The sequence below is a fragment of the Silurus aristotelis genome (genome assembly GCF_946808225.1).
Source record: "Silurus aristotelis genome assembly, chromosome: 3".
Lineage (NCBI taxonomy): Eukaryota > Metazoa > Chordata > Actinopteri > Siluriformes > Siluridae > Silurus > Silurus aristotelis.
Genome location: NC_139576.1, coordinates 26170969 through 26190901, shown reverse-complemented (window position 1 = coordinate 26190901; position 19933 = coordinate 26170969). Strand labels below are relative to the sequence as shown.

At 36.2% G+C, this 19933-nt stretch overlaps 2 protein-coding genes and 1 long non-coding RNA gene across 16 annotated transcripts in view; 2 read left to right on the top strand and 1 right to left on the bottom strand.

Moving 5' to 3' along the window:
* Positions 1 to 19933, top strand: part of tns1b (tensin 1b) — a 232885-nt gene that overhangs the window by 24390 nt on the left and 188562 nt on the right. For 2 of the 14 annotated variants that reach the window (XM_083537449.1, XM_083537446.1), the window contains exon 1: positions 18117 to 18308. The exons of 10 other annotated variants lie outside the window; for them this stretch is intronic. In XM_083537449.1, the coding sequence (XP_083393575.1) occupies positions 18294 to 18308 (15 nt within the window). In that variant the 5' untranslated portion in view covers positions 18117 to 18293. Of the gene's footprint in view, positions 1 to 18116; positions 18309 to 19933 lie in introns of those variants that run through there. 2 more of the 14 variants (XM_083537455.1, XM_083537479.1) reach the window with 1 other exon arrangement.
* LOC310723987 lies at positions 1944 to 5936 on the top strand. Its single transcript, XR_014532879.1, has 2 exons — positions 1944 to 4355; positions 4530 to 5936. It is a non-coding gene; the product is annotated as an uncharacterized lncRNA (long non-coding RNA).
* On the bottom strand, positions 1967 to 9795 carry LOC310723968 (gastricsin-like; the record flags this gene model as incomplete). Its single annotated transcript, XM_083537576.1, has 10 exons — positions 9735 to 9795; positions 6484 to 6570; positions 6270 to 6390; positions 5517 to 5634; positions 4842 to 4960; positions 3857 to 4047; positions 3538 to 3654; positions 3132 to 3279; positions 2221 to 2319; positions 1967 to 2128 (listed from the first exon to the last, which is right to left on the bottom strand). The coding sequence occupies exons 2-10, from the start codon at positions 6540 to 6542 to the stop codon at positions 1967 to 1969; spliced, it is 1134 nt and encodes a 377-aa protein (XP_083393702.1). The 5' UTR covers positions 6543 to 6570; positions 9735 to 9795.

Genomic DNA, 19933 nt, shown 5'->3' with positions numbered 1-19933 from the left:
TGTATTACTTAGGGAGACTGTAACAAACTCACTGATCAAAAGAAAGACAGACAAGCAATAGTTCACCAAGCAGAGCCATCTTTATTTACTTTCATTTTCACCCTGGTGCTTTCCTTCCCAGTACACACGCCAGGGCTCACCCACACACTCGTGGTTCGGGACGTCTTTCCTTCCCGACGTTCGCCGGCAGTCCCTCCCGGATCGGCACGCCCGTCTCACTCGCGGTTTGGCCGCTTTGTCTCTTAGCGCCCGCCCAAGTTTCCTTGCGGACTGGCATCCGAGATCACTCGCTGGCCGACACGTAATTCCACCGGCACCCGCTCGTGCTTAGTCCCCATTCAGCGACCCTTCCTCTTGTCTCTCTGCTTGGTGACTCTCTCTCTCCCCGAGGTTGGCATCTCTCTCCTCTTTATTGGTGTTGCCGGACTGAAACAGTGCTCACTGATTACTCTCATCAGCTGCAGGTGTTTCTTACCGCTCGTTCCGTCCGGGCTCCGCCCTCCACTCGCAGAGCCCGGAGCTGGCACAGTGACGTTTCTGCATTTTGCACATTCAAATCCACTGAGTGGACATTTGGGGAGAATAAAGACCTTAAAAAGATTACTTGACAATGTTTATTGGCCTGGAATTTGTAAAGACATTTGGAGTTTTTGCACCCAATGTAAGGAGTGTCGAGCCTACAAACAGAGGATTTCAAAGCTATCTGGACTGCTGCAGTCAACCACAGTGGTAAAGCCTGGCTATAAGCTTGGAGTAGACCAGATGGATACTTTTCAAAAAAGTTTCAGATCCAACAAATTCTTATTAGTCTTTGTGGATTATTGCAGCAAGTTGGTGGAACTCTTTGCAACTCACCTCATAACCAACATTTTGACCAAAGAAATGTTTACTTGGTGGGGAGCTCCAGCATACTTGGTCTCTGACTGTGGCCCTTAATTTACTTCCCAACTATTCAATGATACTTGCAAGATATGGGGGGTTGTTCAAAGACATACTACAGTGTATCATCTGCAGACCAACTTCACTGAAAGGATCAACCAGACCTTATTGAGACACAGAAAGCTCTTCTTGTCCAAGTGAGAGAGAAGACTGGCCATGCCCAAGAAAGACAGAGCAAGTACTACAATAAAAGTAGGAGACCTGAGTCCTTCGAGAAAGGAGATTTAGTTTGGATCCTCACTTACCCTCTATCTAGAGAATAATGTCAATTACAAAGTGGTAATGTTTGACACCCTGAACCAAGGTTATACATGCCATGTAGAAAAGCTAAAGAAGTTTTATAGGACTGTCTAATCTTTTTTTTTCTTTTGGAGGGAGGGGTGTGTAACAGTGTTACCATTGCATTGGTTCCAATAGTCTTTTTGCCATGCTATAGTTAGTTCTATCTTTAGAAGGTGCTCAAAATTCTGAGGTGTTTATGAGCTTAAAATTTACTGGAGAAGGAGTTTTAGGTGGGAAGTTGTGTGCTAAGCAGCATGGGAAGACTTCTTCTTCTACTTTTGCTGTCTTCTAACAGTGCCCTGTTTTTAGGAACAATTGTTCTTATTCTCAAATGTGAAAAAGCAACTACTGTATCTTTGTATATATGTACTGTTTGTAAATATGCTTTTGTGGAGGGGTAAGCACCAAATATGTTTATTGTTTGTTTGTCGTACAGAGGGATCCTTGTGGAAAAGAGGAATAGCACAGGGACAAACAAGATAAAATACTAAATTTTTTGACTCATTTGGTGTTTCCTCCATGTTAGAAGACTTTATATGTATTTGTAGACTTCTTGTTGTTGATGTGTGACACAATATATGTTTAGTCCACCTGGCTCATTGAAAGGCAGCAAATCTCTGTGGTCCCTCAATTTCTTTATGCAGCATTTTACATTTTTATGTTAAATAATGAATAATAAAAAGACAACATAGACCAATTATTCATATATATATATTTGAATAGCTTTGAAGTGTGCTGGACCACTTTAAGCTAAAGTAGCAAATCCCACTCTAGCATGTCCTTGGTCAAACACAGAGTAGAACTGTCTGAGGAAGACATCACCCAGGGTCCAGAAAGGATGACCATCCCTTTCCTTATCCTTTGATGCCTTGATACCACTCTTACAGTGTGAACCAGAACCTCCGTTCTGTTTAATTACATTAAAAAAGTGTCAGTATGAACTTGCATGTACATATAACTCACTGTTATGGATTAGCTATGATGTAGTTCTGCTCTTACCCTAAGCACATATGCAGAACCTGGCAAATGCAGATGAGCTCCGTTCATAATGAAGGTCAGAGTGGGAAGGCTGCTCACTGCATCACAGTCAAACACATACTGAAAGCATAACACACAAAGTAAACCTTCTTTAAGACTTTTTTTTATTACTCTTAGTCTTGAACTTGCCTGCTACTAGGCTTTTTGCATTTAACTTAAATAACATATAAATGATTACATATAAACAAGTTTTGTTAGCAAGAACCATCCTGAATAACACATTACTGTGAAAAATTGTTAATGCACACAAGTCGGTTTTTCCTTTGCCATAAATGTTATTGATATAAATAAACTTGATTAGTCGTATTAATGGCATTTGCTTAACAACAATTGTGGTATTGTGGACTTGTAGGCCATTTGTAATTAATGTCGGATGTGTATTTATTTTGTCTGATTGGGCCTTATTTATCATCCTGGCTACAAACAGACTTATAAATAAATAATTTGGGCATTTACGCAATACAATTGATGAAAATTCTGAAAAAAAAAATTTGTATCCATTTGACTAAAAATTCAGCTTCAGATAATAGATTTTCACAATGAGCTAATACACTTTTTTATATAGGGACTTTTATTGTTGCACAATATTTTACAATAGAAGAATGGGCAGCAAATGTGTGTGTCGGTTTTGTTAGTATCTATTTGTGCAACACTTTATTAACTTTATCAACTAAAAATAGCTGATAAGTGAATAGTGTGATATGTCACAAGCTGTAGTGAGCTGTGTACTCCCTAGTCTGCTGCTTGCAATCATCACATTTTGTAGTCTGTAGGTTTAAACTGGTCTATGCTAGCTAAGAATTGAGTAAAATTTAAATGCATGAAATAAATAATAATAAACAAAATCTTAAAAATGAGGAAAATATGCTTACGTTGCCGTTACCATCCTGTTTGGCTCCCAGCATGTGATGGAGAGAGTGTACATACTGTGGTGGGCAGAGCAGAAGTGACGTTCCAGTGTCTGTAATAGCTGTACATCCTTGGTCACAAAATCCTGTCGAGTGGCCATTCACCTTAAATCTAAAACAGGAGAAAAGCCTATTAAACAAGCAGACACTTTTTTGTAGAGAATCTAAAATTTTAATAGTCACATGCAGTGATTTAACAACAGCTTTACAGATACAAAGGCAGGATAATGTAAGAAGCAGAAAATACAAATGTGTTTGGATTAGATTACCAGAGTGCTGGAAAAAAAAAGAAACCAAGCTCACTTGTTTTATTAAGAATACTATTCCATTAAACAATGCACAGATTAAATTCTTGACACTAGACACCTACCCTTCAAAATTTAGTTGCCAGTGGCTGTCATGTTGTACAGGAACCCAGTTGATCTCACCTTGGTAATGGGAGTGATCAACTCCCCCAAACATGACCTCACTTCCATGCTCACTGTCCCTGCAATTATAATAGCTATGTTAGCACATCTTCTAAAGACCATTTATAATTTGACACAAGAAAGAAAAAAATGTTAGCTATTATACCAGTTCAGATTCAGTATTGATTTAATAACTTGATTGAAGAATAGAGTTCTGTAATTTTATTGATGTCACAATTAGATATTGTTGTTTTAAATTATATTGCAACAAATTTATATTACCTGCTTAAGTAAAAAGCAAATATAGGCTCATCAATAACACCTTCTTTGATCATGGTGTTTACAATAGTTGGGGAATCAGAAGGCTTGAAGGCCAGACCCAAGAGTCCATCATGCAGAGGCTTTGCAAAATGATTACCAGGCTCTTCAGTGCTTAAACCGATTTGCTGGTGCTTGACTCTCAGCTGACCCATCTACAAGAGGTGAATTTTAGAGCAAAGTGAATTAGTTGCTCATATACATAGATTTTTAAAAATATTTTTTAACATTTGTTACAGCAAAAATGAATCATTACTGCAATCTATCTCTACACTTAATCCTTATTATAGCAGTTTGCAATGGTAGCAAACGCTAGCTTTTAAAATTTAGAAGGTTTGTTTTGTCAAAACATTTGACAGATTAAGAATAAAACTATTCGTTTCCTTAGTTTGTGAAAGTCTTTTTAGTTCTTAGTTGAAAGGGGCCATAAATTATGATCAGTAACTGCAATGAGTTAAACATCGTTTTCTTCTGTGATCTTTCTTTTACTCTATTTTAACCAACATTTTATTAAGTGAATTTTTGCAGCAAGGCCATAGCCGAGTGAATTAGAAGTGGACTTGCTGAGAATGAACAGGGTAATAAGCAAGTGTTACCCTGTTACACTTTACACTCGTTTGGTACATGGTATTTTTAGACTGTTTTGCAGTAAAACGTTCGCTCTGTGAGAGAGAGCTTACGTAGGCTAAGCTGATCTCTTAAAAGACTGGCAAAAATGGAAACTTGAAAAAAAAAAAAGTTTAAATAAACAAATCGTTCCAGTAGAATTATTTAAAAAACACATTCTCTAAATACTCATTTCGGCGTCTTCATTCTTCTTTTTGTCTTCCAAGGAGGCTATTCCACATCCTTGCATCAATTGCAGAATATATGTACCATTAGCATAACCTGTAGAAATAAAATCTCATATGCATCATACAATATGAGTATCAGCATAAAGCAGACATACTGCGATGGTGTCATAGCCAAGGAACCCTTTGACACTGCCTGTTCCATACTTGACTGAAAAAGGGTGTTTACTGCTGGAGAAAGTGGAGGACTTGTGTGGATTGAAGAGAGGATGACTCCCTGGAAAACATAGAACCTGAACATAGAATGGATAAAGGCACAACAGATATAAAATTGTACTAGATTGGATAAGAATAATAGAATGAAAAGCCTCTTTAAAATGTCCTGAAAGCTAGGCCATACTGGAGACCAAGAATGGCTGATATTGTTAATCTCGATTATACCACAGTGCTGTTAAAGCAAATATTCTGTGTTAGTGCTTTAGTGTCATTAGTAAGGAATGAATTTGTTGTACTTTCTTGCTGACAAGTCAAACTGTTTTTCGAATTTTTGTTTTTGTCTTTGTCCAGGTAAATTGGGGTTATGGGATTTGTGCGCATAGTTGCTATAACGTGTGATAACAGGAACAAACTTTATATGTAACCAAAAATGATTAAATGTAAAATAAAATGCATCTTGTATAACAGCTGTATCAGACCAGTATAGCAGCTTCATTTTCTATTTTCTATGTGTAATTCTCAGAAGTCTGCATAGGACCTCTGCCAAAATGCTTATATAGACTGTTACATAATTGTAAATGCAAGTGCATTGTGGTTTTTCAGTGTGTAGTACTCACTGCAGGCATCACTTTTGCAGTTGACAGAGTTAACCCACAGAGTGCTGGAGCCAGTGTCAAAGTGGAGATAGAAAAACTGTGGGGGAGATCCAATACCAACCTTTCCAAAATAGGCCACCTGGAGAGTACAAAGATATGAATTGTTAAACACCTGGGCGGCACAGATAACCATGTAGCCTTATACTTTAGAAATCTTGTAATGTAATGTAATGTAGAGTGGCTATGGTTTTATTTTACAATATGCTAAATATACAAAAGAAAATAAGACGGGTCTCTTAAAATTAACAAGTAATTTGTTTACTTTTTAGAGAAATAAAAATATTTATTGTTGAAATAGCAATCTGTGAAAACTAAAACCATTGAATGCATTTAATTGCCATATCACCTCAAAATGCAAATACAAATATATAAATAAATAAATCTTTAATTAAAATTTTTAAATCACTTATAAAAAAAAAAAAGTTAACTCACTGTATAGTGTTTTCTTTGTTTTAGTTTAAAACTAACCCTAAACTTTGGAAACTTTCTTTTTAGTTCTTTGGCCTGAATCTTCTCCTCACCCCATGCTGTTTTCTCTAAATTCTTCCATTTTTCATTCTGTAGTGTCTTCTGTGTTTACCTATCCAGGGGTCTCCTTTATAAACATTTGAAAAACCTTTATTTGAAAAACCTTTAACATAATGAAAAAAACCTTTATTTTTCATTATATTTACAGCATAATAGTAGAATCATAGAAGTACAAGGTAAATTTACATCATTTTGGTTGATCAGGTCATCAGGGTAGCCATCCTGATAGCTGAACTGTGCGGACTTCAGCATTTCCTTGAGGATACCCCTTTCCTTCATTATGGTCGACTTTTTAACTAGAGAAACTCTGCAGACAACAAAGTGTAGAATAACGCTACAATAGAATAATATTTTTTTTATTTGATTCAAATAACGTCCACTTTGGCGCTTGTTCTCTTACCTGACGAGTCCCTCAGTAAAAGCCAGACAGAGCAGGCCGAGTACTACACACCGCATCATGCCTCCACAGATATTTTCACCAAGCTACCTGAATCAAGCATATTTATAGCATGTCCTTATCCAACAGCAATGACTTATATGAGCACTTTTATCATTTAAAAGAAATGTTTACTATATTATTTGTGCTTCTCAAGCAAATTTGATGTCTTTATCAGTGTTTTTTTTATCTAAACTTATATAATTCGATGTTATATAACTATGTATGTGTATTATGGAAGCTGATAATGAATATTAAAGTTAATCTCAAATGTTTTAGAAATGTAACAGTCAGTGGAAATTATTATCTTTAATGTTACTTTTATGTTAAATGCCAATGAATGTCATTTACACTTTAGGCTTATCTACGTTCTTGATGTTTTGGGAAAACCTGCTCATAGCCTAAGTTGGGTTTATTTTCTTGGCATATTCCATGCTATATTCAGAGTTGAGTGATAAAAGCATGGTGCATGGTGAGAATTTAATGCTTATTGCACACAACAGGACTCAGAACTTAGTCATGCTTTAACACCGTATTTAAGTAGTATTCAGAGGTTGCAGCACTGAGAGTTATGCACACAGTGAAATAAAAGCATAGCTCAGCTATATGTGATTTTAATTCTTTACTTATTCTTGTAGTCGATCATATCCATTGATGACGTTCCCGTTAATTATTGGTGTGTTCTTTAATAGCTATAAAGTCCAATCCCTCATCATTTATCATTCATCTATGAACTTTATTGCATATTGGTAATGTAAAGTCAGGGCTAGTGGGGACAGGCACATAGTTACCTTAGTTACCACACTAAAAGTAATGTGGGATGTAAATATAATAAATAAAAAAAACATGCCATTCCAATTAAAACTAATATTTATTAATAATAAATACACAATATTAATTTGGTTTAAGGCAAACTGTAGCAGATGAATGCATGGTCATTTTTTCTTTGGGTCATTTTTTTTGAGAGAGAGAGTACATTAAAATAATAAAATTTAAAAAAGCATTGTATTAATTCTATAACTCAAATAATAAACACATTATGAAGGTTTTAATGACTGTGATTTTATTAACCTAGTGGCTATATTAATTTGTGTGTGTGTGTAAATATTTGATTTTGCAATATATTTTCAAAAAGTGATGAATAATGAAGGAGCAGGTACACAGAAATGTTTTGAATTATTCACATCTTTTCAGTAGCTTATCTCAGAGTATGTATAATGTTCATTGTGTAAGTGATGACATAACTTTTTCCAACTCCGAGTAAAGCCTCTATATTTGTCATTTTAAGGCGAATAGTTTTACAATTTATTTAAAAAAATAACTAAAAATGAGCTAACTATAATTTGTATACTATAATATGTGCCTACTGCAATCAGATATAAGTTTAAAGCAGCATTAGCTGGAAAAAACTGGAAAAAGGACCAAAAGAAAGAAGTCGAAAAAGGCATTGCATGACATCTGGCAGAGGTATAATGGATGTGTCAAGTAAAATTTAAAAGGATTGGCTATCTTGAATTAAGCTTTAATATACATGTCAGCCAATTTCAACCGAGACGATCCAAAAGCAGTTTGAAGACACAATTATTATGTGAAGGCTGGGTCTACAGGTTATTATACAATAATTACATTAGACTGGAGATGGGAAAACATACATTTCTTTGTATTCATTTAGTCCTGAGGGTATACACTGCTTTGTATTAAATTATTATATCTGATAACCTGAGATATTGTGGTTTGGCTTCAGTATAGCTACAATATTATGAGTGAACTTTAGAAGACTTTAGAAGACTTTGCAGAACTGTTTTCCTTTTGATTTTCCAACATGGTAAAACAAAACATCAAAAGCTAATGCCTTACACACTCTGTAAAAAAAAAAAACTTCAAGAGATTTCAGGTCTGCTCTTTGTTTAAACATCTGCACTTCGTGACTTAATACCCATGGCAAATTATAGCGGCAAACCTTCATTTAACATAATTACAAACATCTGTACAGACTTTCTTTTCAGAAATTAAATTTAAGTTATTTAAAATGTAAAGAATGCTTTATTTTTCTTTGATTAACATTGACCATCACACCATATCAATTATGACAGGAATGCCAGAATCTCTCCTGAGATCATAATTATAAAATTCAAAGACTGCAAAAATGTAAACGTGTAAAACAAGCCTAGCAGATCATTTCTTATTAGTTGGAGAAGTTGAAATTATGATTGTATGTGGGGTGGCCTGCAAAAAGCCTTGAATGTAGTTACATATTTTGTATGCTTTAAAGTGTTGTGCAAAAAGCATATGTGAAATAATGCTGTAAAAATGAAGTTAATATTCGGTATGACCAAGAATGAAGTATGTTTTGAAGTTTGTGCCGTTTTGCGTAAAGAGTTTGAAGGAACTCGGCAGGTAGATCTTTCCAAACAACTTGGAGAACTAACCACAGATCTTCTATGGATGTTTTCTACCTCAAATCCTTCTGCCTCTTCATGTAGACCCAGACAGACTTGGTGATGTTGAGATCAGGGCCTTGTTGGGGCACAACCATCCCTTCCAGGACTCCTTGCTCTTCTCTACCCTGAAGATAGTTCTTAATGACATTGGCTGTATGTTTGGGGTCGTTGCCTTTCAGCAGAATAAATTTGCAGCCAGTCAGATGCCTCCCTGATGGTATTACATGATGGATAAGTATTTGCCTGTATTTCTCAGCATTGAGAACACCTTTAAGTCTGATTAAAGTTCAAACTTCTTTTGCAAAAATGCAGCCCTAAAATTGCAGGAAACCTCCACCATGGTTTATTGTGGCCTGCAAACACTCATTATTGTATTGCTCTCCAAACTGCCTTCTGCTATAGCCAAATATTTCACATTTTAATCGAGTCCAGAACTCCTCCTGCCAATTTTCTGCACCACAGTTCCACAGTTTCTCTGCATAGATGAGTCGCTTAGCCTTGCTTCCACGTCGGAGGTTTGGCTTTTTGGTTGAGACAACTTCTGGCCAGACTTCTCCAGACAGTAAATGGGTGTATTTGGGTTTCCACTGGTTTCTGCCAGTTCTTTGCTGATGGTCCTGCTGGACATCTTTCGAGGCTGAAGGGAAGTAAGCATGATATGTGTGATAGATGTGTTTCATCATCAAGCGTCTTTAAAACAGCTTGAACAGCATATATTGAAACCCCAATCTGAAATCTTTGCATTTGAGAGACCTTGTTGATGGAGAATCCTACCTTGTGTCTTGTTACTGTGCTCAGTCTTGCCATGGTGTTTGACCAGTGACATTAAACTTCCACAACCTCACCTTAATTGCAGAGTTTGGCTATTCCTTACACAGTTTCAAGCCTCTTACACAACTGTTTCTGTTTTAGTTAATGACTCTGTTTCAACCTACATATGAAATTAATGATTATTAGCACCTGCTCTATAATTGGTTAATCATTCACCTGACTCTAATCCTACAAAATTCCTGATTTTGTGTGTGTGCGCAACGTTTGCAAGTGTAAGAATGAATCCAGGTTTGAAACCAAAGGGTAGTCATAAAATACTGATTTTATTTCGATTTTTCTTCTGTTTATGTTGCATTTTGTTAATTGATAAAAAAAAACTATTTCAATATATTATAAAGTTTTTAGTCGGAAAACTTCTGTGTGTGTTTTGGTGTGTGTTAATGAATTAGTAGCTGTGAAACCTGATCAGAGTTGGGAGTGTCTGAATGACATTTGGTGAAAGCAGCTGCTTAAATGCTTTTCCGAACCCAGTAGTCACACACACACACACACACACACACACACACACACACACACACACACACACACACACACACACACACAGGGTTAACAGAAAAGCAGCGCTAACACCCTCTTTTTTGATAGAGCCTTTCACTTGCATCTGCACAAACAAGACTTTCCAAGACAGAATTGTGCTGTTTTTTGACTTTTGACGTTCATTTTTGTCACTAACTTTGTCTGAGGACTCATGAATATGCATACAGCAGTGGTTTGTATACATAGCTTAAACAGACTGGGTGATGAATACCAATCAGTAAACTGTGGGAAACAAGACTAAAGGCTGAATTCCTTATTTCAATCTTTCAATTCTTTTTGTTATTAACTCCTTAATCTTTCAAAATTAAAATTACGATATAATACACTTTAAGAGTAATTTATTACACCACTATATTATTCAATATCTGATATGTGGATTTTTCCTCATATCTGTAAAGCTCTTTCTTTATGGAGTGAGTTTGATATATTGCTGATAGGAAAGCTCTACTTGGATGAAGTGCTACATAAACAGCTGGAAGACTATAGGCCAAGGGTCTCTGGCCACAAGATGGAGATATTGTTGTAATAAAAAACAAATAAGTGAATAAGTGTCTTATACTGTAGCCAAGACATTGGCTGCATCAGGTTGTGGAAATCCTTACTTTTTTTTTATCTAATCACGGCATGAATGTTTACAGTGTCTCACAAACACTGCAAAACGATTAGTGTTTTACAGACAGATTTGCAAAGATTTACTGACCAGATCTACCCTAAAAACTGAGTTTCAGCAATTCCAATAAAAACTATTGTAAAAGCTTGTTTCTAAAGAAAAGATATTAGACTAGACACATTCTTTGCATTCAGTTGATTTAAACTCTACTGACTGACTTAATACTTTTCTTTTTATTTATTTTTATTTACTGATTTGATGATTCGTTACTACATACTAAAAACATTTTCCTAGATGTATTCATTGATACGTTCAATTACAGTTCATAAAGAAGTATTTATTTATATACTGATGTACTCGAGTATATAAATTTGTAACATTTAATCAGAGAAGTGTGACATCTGTGAAAATACTGATCAAAAAGTCATATCTGAATGCAGAAGGCTATAATGTCAAACTGAAACTATAACCAATGTGTAAAGGAACATTACACAAACATTTTATTTTATGTAAATACAGTAATAAGTACAGTGGAAAGATGTTGTCCTTTATTATGATGAAAATGCAGACTTATTTCAGAAGAATTTTAATTTTTTAGCCGTAGTATGCAATGTAACAGACTTTTAACACATTGAAGGTGCCAGAGTATGCTATACTTGTAGTGTTTCTGCTTGCAGCTGGTCTCTAGTGTGCAACTTAGTTGTAGTTGCAGTGCTTTTAAAAAAGTCACAAACTAGTATTTGTTGCATTTTTAAGATGTATTATATTTTAAAGTTGATAAATAAAAATTTGCCTTGAGGATTCATTTGATTTGTATGTTGTGATAACAGCTTTTTTTTTTTTTTTTTTTTTTGCTATAATCTGTCCTCTACTTTCTCCTGCTCTGGGATGATAATTGTGTGTCCAGGTCTCTGCAGGAGGGGCAGAAATATCTAATCCTCTGAAGAGTTCACACGCTTTGGGCTCTGCTCCCCCTTCTAAGGCCCGTCCTGCACCCACTTCAGAGCTAACGAGACACGGCAGCTTCTCACAGAAAAATGCTCTGAACAAAGAGTCCCATGTTTCAATTGCAAACAAACATTTACCAGCAGAATTTGATCAGTTTTACTTTTTTCTTTATTTTTTGCTATGGTATTTGATTCCTGACCAAGATCTCATTCAGCAGCTTTAATCTCAAAACTGTTGACATGGAAAGAAGCAAAATAAACTGTTCCTGCAATTAGACATACTGTACATGTTGTGCAAGCTATTTTCTGGAATGGGTTTTACTGCGATTAGAGGGTAAAAATTGAGCAGACTTTCTATATCCAGGGGGAGCATGACGAAATATGTTTAGGGCATGGTTAAGTGTTTGCCTCAAGTGTTGCTTTTGTTTATTTTTCTGTTTTCTCTCTAGCAGACAGTTCACCCAGACACTCGTTTACTTTCCCATGAGGTGAGACAAAAGTGTGATGTCACATTTCATTCATTATACACAAAACATGCTATTACTCCTACACAAAGTACACAGCTGCCCATCTGTAATCACCCACGTTAGATATTCTGTTGGTGTTCACCTAAAATGCCCTTGTGATTATCAGATAGAGGGTTTAACATTTACATATGCCAAAAACGCATATCAATAAAGCGGCCACTTCAGAGTCGGCCATTTGCGGTGACCTCTAGGAGGTCTTCCCTCAGGAGCTTCCCTTTGGGACCTCCAAATCGAGGTGTGGTGTGTGGTCTTGTAAGAGCTATTTCCTCTGATAAACAGAGAGGTTGATTAAAGTAGAAATACTAAAGTTAGTCCCAGCAGGCTGTTTTGTTTTTGAGGTGTTTCCTGTAGCAGCTACTATGCCTCATTTGCTCTGTGTGTGTATGTGTGTATGTGAGAAAGAGAGAGCGGGAGAGAGTGCATATTTTAATGTGTGTGATATAAGTGTATGCTCAGAATTTTCGACATCCTGCCTTTCTCCTCCCTCTCTGTGGCTAAGCACCACAGGGGAACTGTATGCTCTGAGTGATACTATTTATATGCATGTTTTTCTGGGCTTGATCCCTCGATATAAAAGCTGTTTCACCATAACACAATTCCAATGTCTGTAATGATAATTTCTGGTGATAATGCCAGTGGAGTTAAACAGTGTTGACTCTTATGGTAAGATGGTAATACAGCAATCAGACATAGCATTAGAACCACTGAGAGGTCAAGAGAATAATATTAGTTATCTTTTTACCATGGCACCTGTGCAAGGGTGGGATATTAGACAGTAAAATATTGTACGTTAGTCAGAACAGTACAGTCAGTATTCAAAACGGATGTGTTGAGAAATGGGAAGACAGTGGATGAAGCAGTGGATGAAAGTGATGAATCATGTTTTCTTTTACATCATTTGTGTCACTTACCTGAGAAAGAGTTGCCTACAAGATGCACTAATAAGAGGAGGTGCGCTGGTCAGATGAAGTGTGATGCTCTGGGAAATATTTTGCTGGGAAACTTTGTATCACCTACCTAAAACTGTTCACAGCAACAGAATTCCCCAATGGCAGTAGCCTCTTTCAGAAAGATAATGCTCCCCACCACACTGCAAAAGTAATCAAGATGTTGACTTGACCTGTAAATTCCCTAGATCTGAATCTGATCTAGTATCTTTTAGATGTGTTGGACAAACAGGCCCTATTTAGCAACTTACAGGACAATAAATCTGTTGCTAACTGATTGGTTCAAGATACCACAACGCACCTTCAGAGCTCAGGTGTAGTCCATGCTGCTATGGGTCAGAGCTGTTTTGACACAAGAGGGACCAAATTGTAATGTAATTTTATCGTTGTATGTACAGTTGAAACCAGTTATTTACATACACTTCAGAAAAAAACACAAACAAATTTATTTCTATACTGTCCTACATTAAATCAGAGTAAACTTTTTCTGTTTTAAATCAATAAATATTAAATTTTTTGCATTTGTTAAATGTCAGAATCGAGCGAGGGAGAATTTTATGTATTTTTATTATCACTTTCATCAAAGTCAGAAGTATACATACACTAAGTTTATCGTGCCTTTAAACAAGAGCTTAAGAAGCCTCTGATAGGTTAATTGATTCTATTTGAGTTAATTGGTGGCACACCTGTGGATGCATATAAAGGCACACCTCAAACACAGAGCCTCTTTCTTTGACATCATGGGAAAATCAAGAGAAATCCACCAAGACATCAGAAAAAGAATTGTTGACCTCCACAAGTATGGCTCATCCTTAGGTGCAGTTTCCAGATGCCTGAAGGTCCCACGTTCATCCGTTCAGACAATATTAGCAAGTATAAAAAACATAGGAATGTACAACCATCATACCACTCAGGAAGGAGACGGATTCTGAGTCCCAGAGAGGAACGTTTTCTGTTGCGAAATGTGCAAATCAACCCCAGAACAATAGCAAAGGATCTTGTGAAGATGCTGGCTGAAACTGGTAAGACAGTGTCATTATCCACAGTAAAACGAATACTGTACCACCATGAGCTGAAAGGTTACTCTGGGAGGAGAAAGCCATTACTTCGAAACCACCATAAAAAAGCCAGACTACAGTTTGCAACTGCACATGAGTTAAAAAATCTTAATTTCTGGAGACATGTCCTGTGGTCTGACGAAACAAAAATTGAACTGTTCGGCCATAATGATAAACGGTATATTTGGAGGAAAAAGGGCGAAGCTTTGAAGCCTCAGGAACACCATCCCAACTGTCAAGTATTGGGTGGTAGTATAATGTTGTGGGGCTGCTTTGCTGCAGAAGGGACTGGTGCACTTTACAAAATAGATGGCATCATGAGAAAAGAAAAAGTATGTGGATATATTAAAGCAACATCTGAAGACATCAGCCAGGAAGTTAAAGCTTGGGTGCAAATGGGTCTTCCAAATGGACAAGACCCCAAGCATACCTCAAAAAATTAGTTACAAAGTGGCTTAAGGACAACAAAGTCAAGGTATTGGAGTGGCCATCACAAAGCCCTGATCTCAATCCCATAGAAAATTTGTGGGCGGCACTGAAAAGGCGAGTGCGAGCAAGAAGGCCTACAAACCTGACTCAGTTACACCAGTTCTGTCAAGAGGAGTGGGCCAAAATTCCAGCAAACTATTGTAGAAAGCTTGTGGAAGGATACCCAAAACATTTGGCCCATTGAAACAGTTTCGGGGCAATTCCACCAAATACTAAGGAAGTGTATGTATACTTCTGACTTTGATGAAAGTGATAATAAAAATACATAAAAATTCTCCCTCGCTCGATTCTGACATTTAACAAATGCAAAAAATATGTTAATATTTATTGATTTAAAACAGAAAAAGTTTACTCTGATTTAATGTAGGACAGTAAAGAAAAAAAAGCTTTTGTGTTTTTTTCTGAAGTGTATGTAAATATCTGGTTTCAACTGTACATAGGTTATAACAGTAACTACCTTTACATTTACATTAAATTTAAAATTAATGACCTTAAAAATAAATAAAAGTAAAAAAAAAAAAGTCTCTCTTTAGATGTAAATTCCTTAATGTCAACAGACACTCATAAAAAGCATTTCTCTGCAGGCCATACTGTGCATGGTTACATGTTCATGTTTAGCCATTTGACATACCATTTGATTTCATTTTTATTTTATTATATACAGTCATTCCCATACTAGCTTCTGTTTTTTTTTTTATTTTATTACAGCTTTAAATCTCATATCTCTTAACTGTTGTACAGTCGGCACTGAAGACTTCCACAAAACACCTTATCAATGAATATACATTTTATTTATTAAACAACATTTTGTTATGTGGTTTAGATGAGTCATTTTAAATAGAGTATAGAATTAGTGTAACCCTTGATTTGAATAGCACCAGGAAGTACTGTAAGAGCTATGCTGTTAAAGAATTTGAAATATTATGAAATATTATGAGAATATTGTTCTGTTTAAAAATGCTTAATTTGGCTATTGCATTCAATGGCTACAGATTGGCTACAGTAATCCCCCCAAATGTGCAATACCAGTGGGGTAAATGTTATATAAGATGTTATCAGTTGGGCTTTAATTAATGTTTCCTAACACTGATATTGATAGTGTTGCTGGCCATGTGCTCAATGTGGTAGTTTAACTCCATGAAGTTATGTTGCAATCCCTGGAGGCATCAGCATGGAGAGAGTGGTTTCTCTGGTAGCGGCTGTGGTTAGAATTGTGGTTAAGAGGAGGGGACTGGTGTTGAAAGACTGTTGAAGCCTGATTGCTGAAAAACAGACTGTCTAACACATGTATTTTATATTGTCTCATTCTTACATAGCTCTGGATAAAATAAAAAATACCAAGCCTTCTCTGGCAGTAAATCTTGCATACTGTAAGGAAAGCCATATAAATATATATATTTATAAATTAAAATGTGGTGTATCAGGATTTTGGAAACACTGGTAAAGTGGTGAGAATACACCATAAACAGGGACACACATGAACAAACACAGACATGGGGAGACCATGTTCTGCACGAACGGTAACCTGAGCACAGGATTGAACAGGACACCCATGCCCTTTTTACCACTTTGCTAATATTTTAGAAAACTGGAATGACAGACCGGATTGCAGAACTAATGCTCATTTGTCTGCCCTCTACTCTTACTTTAAAACTTTACTGCATCTGACTTGGTGGTATTTTGTCCCAGAGCCTGTTGATTTACATCTAACCACCAAGTTACCCAGGGAAACCAAGACTTCAGATTACCAAACCAATCTCTTTAAAGGGACTCTAAATTGGGTTTCCAGAGAACAGTCTGGATATTCTTATACAACCTCTTTTAAAGGAATTTCTGCAAACAGAACTGCAACCCACTGGATGCTGTATTGCTTTTTGCACCTTTTGTTGTATACTCTAGAGCAATCTAGATGCCCAAACCATAGTGCTGTTTGATTTGGCCCACTATGCCATTTATGAGGAAAGGTGAAAAAAAGTAAAAAATTAACACAAATCTTTATTTTTTTATTTAACACTTTTGTTGTATTTTCAAAAAGTAAAAAAAAAAACTTTGGCAGCATCTACCACAGACTTTTAGTCTAATAAATTAAGTTCAGTGTAAACTGAGAAGCAAACTAACAGACTCTCACCTACATAATATCCTGTCTCCCATTAAATGTCACTGATATTACAAGCTTATTGCTGTATTGCTTATAGTCTGAATAGCTGTATTAGACACTGAACTCTAATGTACTATAAATGGCAATGTTTTAATATTTTCATTGTCCTAGAAAACTTACAGAGTAATGTTGTTTTTTTTACTTAAAAGTAAATATTTTTAAATCATGAATGATGGGTACCTTGACAACTTTGGTACACTTGCTTTACAGTTACAGTTCAGAATAATACAACATTTAATTTTGACCCACTGTCCATAGTCAAGTTTTATTTTTGTCCCCTCATTGGAAAAAGTTTGGGCATCTCTGCCTATTGTTGTATGTAAAAATTCCAAGAGATCTGAAAGTGAAAGTCAATGTGCTCGCATTTTTTTTCACAAATTTTGTTTGATGTTGGATGATCTAGGGCTCTTAACTTGTATAAAATAATTTAATTTGCTGCACTGCTGCCACATGAGTGAGGATAATATAATTATACAAGAATTATACAATGTATTTGTGTGTGTGTGTGTGTGTGTGTGTGTGTGTGTGTGTGTGTGATGGATATGAAATATAAATTTTTTCCATGATATCCTTTTAAAAGACTACATATTTTTTAAGTAATGAAGTTCTATACATCATTATAGCTTTTCTTTCTTGACCTTTCCGGAATAACACGAGCCCCTTTGCTTTTCTTATAAATAGCTTGTAAATCACTGAGGCCTCCTGGTCATGTAATATTCCAGCCAGTGGGATACACACAGTCTGGACCTAGTGCTTTGAAACCTCTGTCAATAATCAACATAGAAGTTAAGAACCTGGGTCTAGACCAGCGCTCGGCACTGGTTAAACTTTGACCCTTGAAAAATGCAAAGGAAGGAATTACAATGCCTGATGCATGTATAATACAGACTTCCCATGCTTTTCGAGAAGAATCACACAGAAAGTGTGTTGGTGTGTGTGTGTGTGTGTGTGTGTGTATGTGTGTGTGTGTGTGTGTGTGTGTGTGTGTGTGTGTGTGTGTGTGTGTGTGTGTGTGTGTTTCCTTTCCACTGTTAACAATGAAAATCAGGAAATATGTCAGGACAAAGCCCAGACAGCCAGGCTTTTGTTCTCACTGAGTGCTGTCGTGGGGAGAGAGTGAGATTTTAGCACTGTGCACATAAGAAGTCTTCTGTTTGGATCTGACCGATACCCAGAGCTGCTTCAGATCGAGGTGTGTGTCTGACCGGAGCATCGAAACGAGTGGTGCAATGTCCCTTTGGCTGGTGAGTCTTAGCTATCGCTTTCAGACAGTGAAACAAACCTGCAGTCTTTGTTGATTATGTTACAATATTATGTAGTAGATCAGGAACCGTAAATATATCACCCTGCTGAATATTTCGATTTTGTTTACTCAAAGTGAAACTTTATTTTGCTTTAGGACAGGATGCAGACGAACTTGATACAAGACTGCTCTCACTTGTTATGAGGGGCTTTTCCTTATTTACTCCAAAACACAAAAACAGATGGAGTCATTTAAGAAATAACATTGTGATGATGATATATTGGCACACAACGTGTTATCTGTGAGAGGTTCCTCCCCTGAAGCAGTGTTTTTAGTTCTACACAAAAGTTTTTTTCCATGTGACAGAAGACAAAAGTGTTGTCAAATTGCTCCAAGCTTCGACTTGTTGATGAATGGAATGCCTCTTCAGTGAAACACAGGCTGGCGGCAGACTGTTTGTGTATGAAAACGACCGATCGAAATCAGACACTGTAAAAAAATTTTTATGAAAAAATTCATAAAAAGTCACTGGGTAAAAACTTTTTCTGGGAAAATCGGAAAATAGGAACATCTAAAGAGTTTGGTCTGTATCATGACTGGTATTGGGAATGGTTCTCTAGGGGGCACCCATTTTCCAGGAATCCCAAATTGCGTGCTGATTTGTTGTAAAAAGGGGGTGAGTTTTCATGAGCAGTTACAGTCTGTAAGATCTTTAGTTTGAGGGAATTTAAGGTTCTTAGAACAAACTTTATTTTGGTTAAACAAATTATCTCAATGGACTTACCAACAATTTTTCAGAATCGCAACATATAAAATTAACAACTCTTTTGAAATCTTTTGGTTTCATGAATTTGTATGTAACTTGTATATGCTGATATGATTAAATCTGATATATATCTTCAAATATATAACATGCCGTATTATCTAGTAGTGTTTGCAGTGAAAAAGATTTATATGTATGCTTTCAAACAACCATTTTTAATCTAGCTGTTGAATAGCAACCCTTCAGGGAACCCTTATTAAATTTATCTCCTAAGATAATTGGTTTTGACTAATCTATTGCCAAGTCAACTTGGAAGGAAGCAGTTACTAAATTGTGTGACTGAATGCAGAGTTATATTACAGTACAATGCCAAAAGCAACAGTTGTTTAATTTTTAAACTTTAGAACCTGAGACACTTGTGCCTTTTTTATAGCTATTATAATATGATTGATGATGATCAAATATGATTGTTGGTCATGCTGTATTAGTTATAAACATCTCTCACTGCCAATGGCCAAAAGGGAAAGCATCAATCTAATATAATAAACATTTTTACAAAGGTTGATAGGTTGGCAGACCAAAAGAGAGAAGACAGACTGTTGAAAAGGTGATACCTTTGAGTTGTTTTTCTTGCATTTGGTGCTTTTGTGTTGGAAATGCTGAGGAATGGATTCCTGATTTCAGTGTCTTCAAGTCATTCAAATTGTCCATTAGTGTTTTGAAGTCATCTTTATGCACAGTTCCAGCTATAGGGGCCTGCAAGTAAAGTGTGACTGCACAATAAAACGTGTTTACACAGACGCATTTGGCTTGAGGTGCTGTCACTAAGCACAGGGCTTTGTGGAAGCAAATCTGGGATTGAA